Source organism: Acipenser ruthenus, chromosome 38 (genome assembly GCF_902713425.1).
Source record: "Acipenser ruthenus chromosome 38, fAciRut3.2 maternal haplotype, whole genome shotgun sequence".
Classification (NCBI taxonomy): Eukaryota; Metazoa; Chordata; class Actinopteri; order Acipenseriformes; family Acipenseridae; genus Acipenser; species Acipenser ruthenus.
In genome coordinates, this window is record NC_081226.1 from 2,550,568 (window position 1) to 2,561,388 (window position 10,821).

The 10,821-nt window shown below is 39.9% G+C and overlaps 2 protein-coding genes across 4 annotated transcripts; one reads left to right on the forward strand and one right to left on the reverse strand.

The window, feature by feature from the left end:
- Positions 1–820: 820 nt before the first annotated feature.
- On the reverse strand, positions 821–4,355 carry LOC117971192 (zinc-binding protein A33-like). Its single transcript, XM_059009168.1, has 6 exons — positions 3,936–4,355; positions 3,557–3,652; positions 2,734–2,952; positions 2,221–2,249; positions 1,894–2,009; positions 821–1,682 (listed from the first exon to the last, which is right to left on the reverse strand). Exons 1-6 carry the CDS (start codon positions 4,335–4,337, stop codon positions 1,132–1,134), a joined length of 1,413 nt encoding a protein of 470 aa, XP_058865151.1. The 5' UTR covers positions 4,338–4,355; the 3' UTR covers positions 821–1,131.
- A 223-nt stretch (positions 4,356–4,578) lies between these two features.
- On the forward strand, positions 4,579–10,784 carry LOC117964992 (uncharacterized). 3 transcript variants are annotated; one of them, XM_059009175.1, is made up of 8 exons: positions 4,579–4,659; positions 5,492–5,603; positions 6,073–6,390; positions 6,740–7,081; positions 7,395–7,524; positions 8,003–8,031; positions 8,690–8,760; positions 10,304–10,784. In XM_059009175.1, the coding sequence occupies exons 2-8, from the start codon at positions 5,546–5,548 to the stop codon at positions 10,376–10,378; spliced, it is 1,023 nt and encodes a 340-aa protein (XP_058865158.1). In that variant the 5' UTR covers positions 4,579–4,659; positions 5,492–5,545; the 3' UTR covers positions 10,379–10,784. The 3 variants fall into 3 exon arrangements, with proteins under 3 accessions (XP_058865158.1, XP_058865157.1, XP_058865156.1); XM_059009174.1 differs by having other exon boundaries at positions 4,637–4,704; XM_059009173.1 differs by lacking the exon at positions 4,579–4,659 and having other exon boundaries at positions 4,742–5,603.
- Positions 10,785–10,821: the final 37 nt, after the last annotated feature.

Below are 10,821 nucleotides of genomic sequence, written 5' to 3' on the forward strand. Positions count from 1 at the left end.
GGCCCTATGCATGCACTATGTAAGTTGTTGTCAGGTATTTTTTCTAACCAAGTAAAAGTGTTACATTTATGTGTGTCAACAAAAACAGCGGTTAGCTGCAGCTAGGTTTCCTTTCTCTCCCTGCGAGCTGCTGCTGCTGTCTCCCTGTTTGTAATGTGTGAAACTGAGTGGAAGAAAGCAATAGAGAGGTGTCTTTAGCCAGTCAAGAATTGTATGTATCTGTGAACAGGCTTGAGTTATGGGACTGAAAACCAGCTTCTGTATCAAGAAGTAGTACAAATTTTAAAGTAACAATAGGCCTAATAATAATAATAATGTAATCATTTACTGCTGATTTGATACATGTATTTGATGTAGACTGCTTAAACCTTATTTAGTTCGACTAGAATGTCTGTTCAGGATGTCTGGCCTGCTCATTAAGTTTGGTTAGCATACCCCTTTAAATACCAGCATTCGTAAGAGCTGGCATTCAAACGTAACAACAAAGCAAATATGTTTTGGGGTGAATGCCCATCATGTTTACCTCACTGTAGTTTCTTTTCACTCAACCCCATCCCATGCTTACCTGCAGGCACCCTGTATCATTACCCTGGCCTTCACAAGGCATCCCACAATACACTGAGACACCCACTTCCTATAGCTAATAACACCTGACCTCCTCATATGGAACATCCTGTTATTGGGACTGATAAATAAAAATACAAAAATACTTTCTCCTATTTGGAAACGGGGGAAACAACGGCTACATATACAGTAGCAACATATATAGAATCATAAATGTTCAACTAAAACTATAATAATAGTCAAGTCGACAAAAATGTTGGTTTATGCTTTTAATGGCTTAATGTGTGAGAGATAGAATTTGATGCAGATACTATAGTTCATAGGCTATGGATGTATGGGATTGGGAAAAGCAATCAGAAGCAAATAATGATTGGATAGATTTATATTACTATTATAATTATTATTTACATATATACAACATGCATCTTAAATGACATCAACAGCGTAATAAATCCACGCATAAACTATGTGTGCAACACATAAAACACAGCTGAGAATGCTTAGGAATGCTTCAATGCTTCAGGCCACATTTGTACATCTTTTCAGAAAGTTCTGGGTATTTCTTCATTATACTTGCATGTGGTGAATCTTCAAAACCCCACTGTCGCCCAGAAAGCCAACTTGGGCTACTCCAAGGCTGAAATAAGGATACACTTTCTTGGGAAATGTATCCACCAAAGTATGGATGTGTTCCATGTTCTCAGCATTGTAGAAGGACACCTGACCACATTCCTTATCCAGATAGACCCCAACGACTCGTGCCCTATTACCTAGCGCTGGTCGGACAGGAGAAGCATCTGGGATCCAAAATTCATTGCCATTTGTGAGCCACATGGCCCAGAAACCATTCTGCGGAGTAAGTGGGAGATTGCCCTTTCTCTGCACAGACTCACTGGCGATGCCCACTGCCCACCCTTCTCTGCTCGGGACCCTAACCTCCCAATAGTGTCTCCCAGTGGCGAATCCCTGCAAAGACAGCAGGTCTAGGCAGGGCTCAAAGCTCTTGGGACTGAGTGCTGAGCTTGGGAGCCTGGGAGACTCTTCTACTGAGGTCTGGTCTGCAGAGAGCAGGAGGGAAGGGTGAGCAGAGACAGGGTCTAAGGTGAGAGGAGCAGGGACTGTAACAAAAGAGAAAAAAGTATATCTGAAACATACATCCCCCACCAGAGATCTAAATTCAAAATTAGAGCTACAACAAAAAGGTTAATGCTGCATATCAACAGTATGTAAAGAATAGAGACGCCTTCATATATCCCCACAAATTGATTCTCAGAATAATGTACTAAATAATGTTTCATCACAATTGGATAAGGTGTGCCTCTTCCACACCTGTATCTATGACGCTCCACATGCGCTTCCACGCTGCGTACTGCAGGGGTCCCCGGTGAGCTCCATGTCTCAGCTCATGGCAGATCAGCTCTGGAATCTCCTCATCATTATTTGACCTGTAGGTAAGAGGGATGCAGTTCCTTCTTATTGTCAAAGAATACATCGCCTCCTCATATGGAACATCCTGTTAATGGGACTGATAAATACAAATACGATAAAAATACATGCAGGCTGGATGTGGGGTATTTGGGTACCGCTGCACTTGTGGGACAGAATAGAAAGAAAGAAAGAAAGAAAGAAAGAAAGAAAGAAAGAAAGGTGACTTACCTCTTACAACTGTTGAGTGTGAGTCTCTCCTACATAAAAAAAAAAAAATAAAACTGAATTACAAAATTAATATGGAGCAGTATCGGTGACTTTTTTTAAAAAATACAGATTATTATTATTATTTATTTCTTAGCAGGCGCCCTTATCCAGGGCGACATACATTTGTTACAAGATATCGCGTTATTTATACATTCAATTACCCATTTATACAGTTTTTTTTTTTTTTTTACTGGAGCAATCTAGGTAAAGTACCTTGCTCAAGGGTACAGCAGCAGTGTCCCCCACCTGGGATTGAACCCACGACCCTCCGGTCAAGAGTCCAGAGCCCTAACCACTACTCCACACTGCTGCCAGATAAACACTGTATGTATAGTTTCACTATAGTTGGAGGACTGGTTCTCAATATACAGCTACAAATAGAACTAACGCAGTTTCAATAGGTAAAAGCTGTATAATATAATCTTTAATGACACTACAAAAATGTCTGGCAGTAAAAATGGAGACAATACCCACTTTTGTCTTCTCAGAGTCCTCGTTTTGGAGCATGGTCATTTCCATCTCTATGAGATCTTTCTCCTGGGTGATGAGCAGAAGCTGCTGTTCCATAGATTCAAGAGCCCACTTGGCTTCCTCTTGTAGTCTTCTGATCTGCTCCTTCTCATCAGTGTACAGAAACTGGTGCAACTGGTCAAACTGGGCTCGAATCTCGGTTTTCAGTTCGTGCAGCTGACACTAGGATATCGAAAAAAGAATTTCAACATCACTGCTACGCCCCCTGCTGTGTCACAGTGTAAACTGCAGCTTACAGGAGATAACACACTAAAATGTCACTGTGACTATTATACCACAACTTTTGTTACGTATACTGAGAGGCTGAGAGCAAGGCGTTTAATCAGTAAGCAGTGGTTTTAGAACAGGCGTCATTAATTAGTGTAATATTTTCTGTCAGAGTAACAACTCCATTGCTGACCTCCATAGAAAACAATGGGGCAGCAATATCTGCCTGTTGTTCAACACACAGCAGCTTCTAGCATTTTACAGCAATTTACTACACTAAAAAAAACTTACTGCTGGATAGTGCAGTTTATATGTACTGGTGGTGGCTGTATCCTTACAACTAGTTAGGCTGTTCTCTAGCTAAAGGCATGACTCTTGTACAGACAGAGCTCCACCACATATCCCCAGATTCTAATAGTCTCATTGACTTCTATTTAGGAATGTCCCTACCAAGTTTCAGTGCACTTGGATATGAAGCTGTTCTCAGGGTAGAATGCAGGTATGTGTATGGTCTATATAGATCCCAAGTGCTGATGTGATGAGGCTGAAATGCACTTGCCTTGGTCTCTGTGGTATGTTCCCTCTGCTCGTTCCAGACCCGAGTCAGTTTCTGCCAGCGCTCTGTCAAGCGCTTCAAGCCTGCAGCTCTGTCTTTCTGAGCAAAAAACAAACAAGCAAACAAAAACAACCCCTACAGAAAAATGTGTGTCACAACTAAGAGAGTCTGGTCTACAACCAAATAATACAAGTGCCAACTACCGAAAACAAACACCATCTCAAATTTTGGCACAGGCTCCGTTTGTATTGAAAGGCCTGGGACAGAATAGTAGGCAGGGGGTGTCCAGGTCATTATTAAAGCACGTGACAGCTTGTGTTTACCTATTCAAAACTCTAAATCGAGTAAACTATAGCTAGTTTTTTTTGGTATATATACTTACCTTGTTGGAAAGTGCATTCGCTGCTTGCAATGGCTTGTTTGGTTTAGGACGCACTTCCTCATCTCTGCAGAGCTTCACCTCCTCGAGGCGTTGCGGGCTGTAAAACTCGTCCTGCGCACCTCGAGACTGTCCCTTTCTTTCTTTCTTTAACTTTAGCTGTTTGAAGCTCTCTACAATATTGGCGAGCAGTCGGTTGGGTTTGAAGTTTTTTTTCTCCGTGAACTCCTGTCCGCATTCGGGACAGGAGACCGAACTGTCAGTGCGGTTGGAATACTGGCGAATACACGGCGCGCAGTAGTTGTGGTCGCAAGGCAGAGAAACAGGATTTTTAAAAAGTTCGAGACAAATAGGACAACTTAGATCGCTGAGAAGCCCCGAAGAACTTATACCACCAGCAGCCATTTTTATGTATTCATTTTTTTTACACAGAGAAAAATCTACTTTCGATTTCCTCACAAACAGGCTCACCAACTTCTCAGTAAATAGACTGCAATGTGGGCGTGCCCACTAGCGCATTATGCAATTCACAATAGTGTGTATGATACTGGCTGCACATAGATAATGCGTGGTTATTTACCTTAAACTCTAGCGTGGCACATTCACGGACGTGATTAAATTTTTACTTGCAGTAAACTGTGGAGGAAATAAAGACACACGTTTTCCCATTTCTTGGTGTTTCCGGCGTTTGTTAAAGGGCTTTGAGGAAGCACGCTCGCCAACCTGCGTAAATATCATTCCTACAGAACATACGTGTCTAAATATTCAAAGGGTATTTGTTTTAAATACTTTCTGGTGGGTTTTATTTTCCCAAACTGCCTTAAATATTAAAAAAAAATCCTGACAAACCATTTGGCGTACTGATTTGCCTATATTTTGTTTATTTTTTAAATTTTATTTTCAGTTACATCTGTATGTTTGATGTGTGCGTGTGTGCGTCAAATCGTACATAGGCCCACTTGGGCTCATTCTGAATGTTGGTGATTTGGGAGGGGGCTACAGGAAGAGCACTGAACTTAAAAAAATAGGTAGAAGTGGAGATGGGGGTTGGTTCAGGTGATGGGGGTTATTAGGAAGGAACTGGTTCTCAAGGTATGGGGTTGGGGTGCCAGAACAAGAGATGGCGCACAAACCAAAATTGGTCCTCTCTCTAACTTCCATACAATAACTAGCCGATGTTCGTATTAAATTCAATTTTGGAGTTATTAAGAAAGGAGTAGAGATGTATAGAGCTTTAAATGAACATATAACTTTATATTAACCTGAGTCAGTGATAATCATTATTAATTGAGAGTTTAATCAATATTTTATTCATAACAGACAAACCCTTCGCTCGACGTAGAAGTGGATATATATGAAATTACAAATAAAAAATCGTTTTGCTTTAAGAATCATATCATAATTTTAACATAATTTGACAGTCCATTTTGCATTGGAAAATGTTTCAGCAATCGTGTCATATGAAAGCAATCTCATCATGAGTCTTATTTTTAGTGACTGTTGTTAAACCACAGACTTCCCCTTTCCACAGTATAGCTGTCCTCCCTGCTTTCTTTCAGTCTCATAGCTCTCAGTGTGTCTGTCAAGAGGACTCTGGGGGATAGCTGTGCACCATGAGGACCCTGCTGGCTCTAACTGTACTGCCATGGCTCACCCTGAGCAGCACCACAGGTAAGGGGGTTTGTCTGTCTCTCTGTCTGTTTAAATGGATAAATGAAATGCATGGTGTATCATCAGCAATCAGGGGTTCAAGAAATTGACCACAAAGCACAGTTATGACGCTTGGTGGTCTAGTGGTTAAAGAAAGGGGTTTCCAGTTCAATCCCAGCTCAGCCACTGACTCACTGTGTGTGACCCCGAGCAAATCACTTAACCTCCTTCTGCTTGTCCTTCAGATGAGATGTAAAACCGAGGTCCTATTGTAAGTGACTCTGCCCCCAGTTTCTGTAAGTCGCTTTGAGACTAAATAATAATAATGCAGGTTGATATATATGTGTTGTTTCTGAACCTTAAAATATTTTATGTTTTTATGTTGTACCTAATGATTACTGTTTATGTTAGATACAATCACTGTACTTGTAAGCAACAACAACATAAAGGGTGGACAGTAACATTGCTGTACATTTTTTTTCATTTGCAGTAAAAAATATAACAGTTCCGCCAGAAGTGGAGGTGGATTTTAACTGTAATGCGACAGCACTGCCTGTGAGATGGTTGTGGTTCCCCAAACACTACAAGTGTGCCGGGGAAAGCTCTACGAAGATCATTTACACCATCGATAAGCATGGAAACAAGGCATCAGCAGAGAGGTTTAAGAAGCGCTTAACACTGAGAGGAGATCCGAAAGCTGGAGAGCATGCTCTGGTTTTAAGTGATTCAGTCATGAGCGATTCTGGGACCTATACCTGTGCAGATTCAAAAAAACGTATACAGCGTTATGAACTAGAGGTTACTGCAGGTACATTAACCTTCTTTCTTTCTTTCTTTCTTTCTTTCTTTCTTTCTTTCTTTCTTTCTTTCTAAATCAAGACCACTGTGCAATAACTGTTTCAAATCCATTGTTAAGTTGCCATAGGTGGTAATGACAATTGCATAAATGGTATTTAAGACCTCGCTGTCACAAGGTAGGCAAATTAGCTGTTCGTAAAGTACATTCTAATTGCTGATTTACAGTATGTGGAATAACTTCTTGTGCTCTCAAGATACATGTAAAAATGTAACAAGCAGTACATATCCCCATAATCTAATACTCTCAATAACCTATTCTAAATAATACCCATTGTCATTCCTTTATCTCTGTTCTACAGGGTGCTATCACAATGTTCAGATCAAGAACATATTACGTTCAAGGACAGAACATGTCATATTATCTTGCTCCTCCTGTGCTGGCAGAAAGCAGATAAAGAACTTCAACTGGACCTTCAATGGAAAGCCAGTCAGTGATTTACCTGGCATTAGATATATAAGGAATTCAGTAGTAATTATACAGAATGTGACCGCTGATGATGAAGGGAAGTGGATCTGTGCGTCTGTGGATGACCCCTCTCAATTCTCAGAGTATTGTCTAGACTTGGGGTCAAAGACTGGACGGAAGAACAATGAGAACAAATATCCGAAAGATACAACACAGGCGACAGGACTGAATAAAAGTGAGGATGGACTTAACTTGAAAGACTGAGTCAGTTCTGCTAGAAATTTTTACATATGAAAAATTTAATTGTATAGCTAATCTTAATGTGACATAATTTCCATGTGATACAAACTGTCTGACACAAACACATTCTACTTGGCTGTGTAATATCAGTGTCTACTGTTTATGTTATACTGTATATCAATTAATATTGGTTAAGAGAAATTGTAGTCTAAATAAATAAAATTAACATTATCTGCACAAGGAGTGACGAAAGCTCTGTTTTTAGATTTTTTTTTCTTCTTTTTTTTTCTTTTTTCTTCTTTTTTTAGATGACTCGGAGATTGACGGAAAAGGCGGATTGACTGATCCTTTGAAAGCAGTGATACTGGCGGTAGTGGTTCTTATTGTGGTGGCATCTGTGACTTCAGTGTGGCTGTACAGGAGGAAGAGATCTCACAGGTATGCTTTAGTTTCTGTGTGAGGATTGTGATACATGCTTACAAGTGTAATAACTAAATAATAAAAATAAAATAAAAAATAATAACTAAAATTGGTGGTCAGCTTTTAGAAAGAAAATCTTGTTACAAAATCTAGCTAGCAGATCAACAGTCGCATGTTTCAAAGGTTAAATAGAATTTAAAATAATAACAATAATATCAAGTGTCCCAGGTGACTCACCTGATAAAAACACGTCCGCATGGTGTGCAAGGTGAGTCATCCAATCAGAGGAGCGCAGGTTCGCGTCTTGGTTCTGCTAAGTCGTCAGTTTTCATGGGGGATTCCGAGTGCTGTGGGTTAGAAAGTCAAAACCGACATGCTGCGATGAGGGAAAAAATAATAATTGGGGACTCTAAAAAAAAAGAAAATTGTACAGACAGATAGCTAGTGTCTTATCTAAGATTTAATAACATTCTAACTTCTTTTGATCCTGTTTTAGGTTGAACCAAAATCTCACTGTTAATTCAGGTAAGGGGTTTTACCGTTGTGCCAGTCTGTCTGTCTCAAACTAAGGTGGGTACTGGACTCAGGGACTGGAGAACAGAAAATTCAAAGGGATTTTAAAAATGTAAGATGTAAGAACTAAAAGAATGACATGAAAATAGAGAACGTAAAACATTCCAAATGAAAATGGATTTCATTCTAATCACTGCTTTTCCTGTGTCTGTGTTGTTGTCACTATCGACTGCATTCCTTCGTGCAATATCTTGAAACAGAACGAGGGGAAGCTGAAATGTAGCATTGAAATATCTTCTAGGAGCATTCAATACAATCTCTCTGATAATAGCTGCAAACAATATAAATAGGCAAAAGATGTTTACCATATTGTGTTCATCTTTGATATAGGGAATTATGGCAATACATATTAAGTAAGATTTATGTTAGCTCTATGTACTTTAATGAACATTTATATTTTAGAAAAACTGACCATATACAACTATGCAATATTTAGATGGCTGAGACAATTGAGACAGTGTATGTACACATGCATCACAGGGCAAAATGAAGTCTAATATACTGTCGTCTTCCAGGATAATTCAGATACCATAGCTATTCCAGTAAAACTACATGTCTGCTACATTTTTTTCATTTGATCTTGTAATTGTGATTTCTGTTCTGTCTACAGCTCCAAACCGTGACATTTCTCCCCCGGTGTCTGTAGGGACTGGTCAGGCAATGACAGGCACTGCTACACAGGTATGAGGTACACTTACGCATTAGCACCCTTTTTAAAGACGGTGCCAGTGATAATGTTGCTAGAGTATGAGGTAATGGGTTTCTTTTATTGTGTGGAGAATCATTTATTTATTTCTTTATTTATTTGTTTTTAAAGTTAATTCAGAATAGGCAAATATTTTGAATACATAAAGAAACAGCTGCATCCTGGAACCTGGTATTTAGATCACATAGCTTGGTTGCCACTCAGCCATTGGCGTGAGTTTGAACTACAACACCTAAAATGATTACCTAGGTGTTATTTACAGGGGGACGTGGCCCACTCACTTTTCCAATGATGGGGAAATGTCCTCCTCACATTACAGAAGTACTCAAACTTTTATTTCGCAATAATTTAGTCATGTAATCACTAGTCAATTTAGTCTCCACTAGGACCCAGCGGAAACAGCAATCAACTGAGGCAGTGTTGGCTCTCAATGCATTATGGGTGATCTGAAGCAAGGAGGAGAAAGCAGAGCCCGGTCGTAAAAAAGTGTTTCTACAAGCTTTTTTTTCTTTCTTTTCCTTGTGATGTTTCTCAATCGCGATACCATTTCCGATGTCTGTGGTCTCAGTGCTATACAAAATATGTTCTATTGGAACAGTGGGAATGAAATAAGCGTTCATTTTAAATTTCATTACTATATGGCAGCAGTGTGGAGTTGTGGTTAGGGCTCTGGACTCAGCAGTGTCAACCCAGCTGGGATTGAACCCACGATTATCTGGACCAGAGGGTCGTGGGTTCAATCCCAGCTGGGTTCACACTGCTGCTGTACTCTTGAGCAAGGTACTTTACTTAGATTGCTCCAGTAAAAACCCAACTGTATAAATGGGTAATTGTATGTAAAAATAATGTGTAAAAATAATGTGATATCTTATAACAATTGTAAGTCGCCCTGGATAAGGGCGTCTGCTAAGAAATAAATAATATATGCTTCAGCTACAGACACTGCCCCTCCCACATTTGAAAGCAATGTTAAACCACTAGGTGATTATATCCCAGAAGGCAACAGCAGCTTTTTGATCTATGGCAGGGCTTCCCAACCAGAAGACCCATGGGGCCCCAGGACCAGGGTTGAGATCCACAGCTCAATGGCATTGTCTTTGAAATAGCTGCATATTTCAACTTGAAGTGTAATTAAGGTGACTACATGTCTCCGTGTTCAGCGGGACAGTTTGGGGTAGTTCAGGCTTTTCAACTCACAACCCAATGCATTCTGGTAAGCGTAGTCCTGCTTCTCTTCAAGGTAATAATGGTACCTGAGACAGGTAAAACTTGAGCTGAAAAGTCTGAACTGGCCGAAACTGCCCTTCTGAACACAGAGCCATGTCAACCAAAGAATGTTAAAATATAAAAAGGGGTGCCATTGATAATAAGATCTAATTTAGCACCTCCTTTGGACAGGGGTTTATTAATATTATATTTTATTATGATGGGTAATGGTATTGATGAATACAGAGTCTGACTACGGCAACTGGAGATCGTTTCAGGACTTGTGTTTAATATTTCTTTTCTGTGTAACAGGATGAAGATGAGGGTCAGTATACCTCCCTGACTGTAAGGGAGCCTGCAATCTACTGTGATCTCAGAGTACAATAGCGCCCTCTGCTGGAGACAGCAGTGGTGCGCAACATGCAGCCACTTCATATGAGCCCAGCCTACAGCTCTGGCCAAAAGTTCTGCATCACCCTATAGAATGAACTGCTTGTTAGTCTTATAGTATGAAACTGTTACCATGACAACGTGCAGGTATGAATTCACCCAGAGTATTTAAATAATTGGTATTTACCTGTGATAATCTGATAACCCAAACCTGTAACCCAACAGCATTTACCAAGTCACTGTGGTGTGCACGGACTTCTTAAACCTAAGTGATCTTTAAACCGGGGAGTTTTGAATAGAGTTATGAAAATGATCCTCTAATGTGTTTGTGTGGTTTCTTTGTAAGACGAGACCAGGTGGCCAACGCATTGTGTAAATAAAATAAATGTTTGTGTGCTCTGAACTGTGTGTTTATATTATTGTAATGCAATACAATGAAT

Coding starts and splice junctions, on each gene's coding strand:
- LOC117971192 (XM_059009168.1), bottom strand. CDS start 4,337: ATGGCTGCTGGTGGTATAAGTTCTTCGGGGCTTCTCAGCGATCTAAGT. Junction 2,953..3,556: donor AACATACCACAGAGACCAAG/GCAAGTGCATTT, acceptor TCGATATCCTAG/TGTCAGCTGCACGAACTGAA. Junction 1,683..1,893: donor GTGGAGCGTCATAGATACAG/GTGTGGAAGAGG, acceptor CTTTTGTTACAG/TCCCTGCTCCTCTCACCTTA.
- LOC117964992 (XM_059009175.1), top strand. CDS start 5,546: ATGAGGACCCTGCTGGCTCTAACTGTACTGCCATGGCTCACCCTGAGC. Junction 7,082..7,394: donor GGCGACAGGACTGAATAAAA/GTGAGGATGGAC, acceptor TTCTTTTTTTAG/ATGACTCGGAGATTGACGGA. Junction 8,032..8,689: donor AAATCTCACTGTTAATTCAG/GTAAGGGGTTTT, acceptor TTCTGTCTACAG/CTCCAAACCGTGACATTTCT.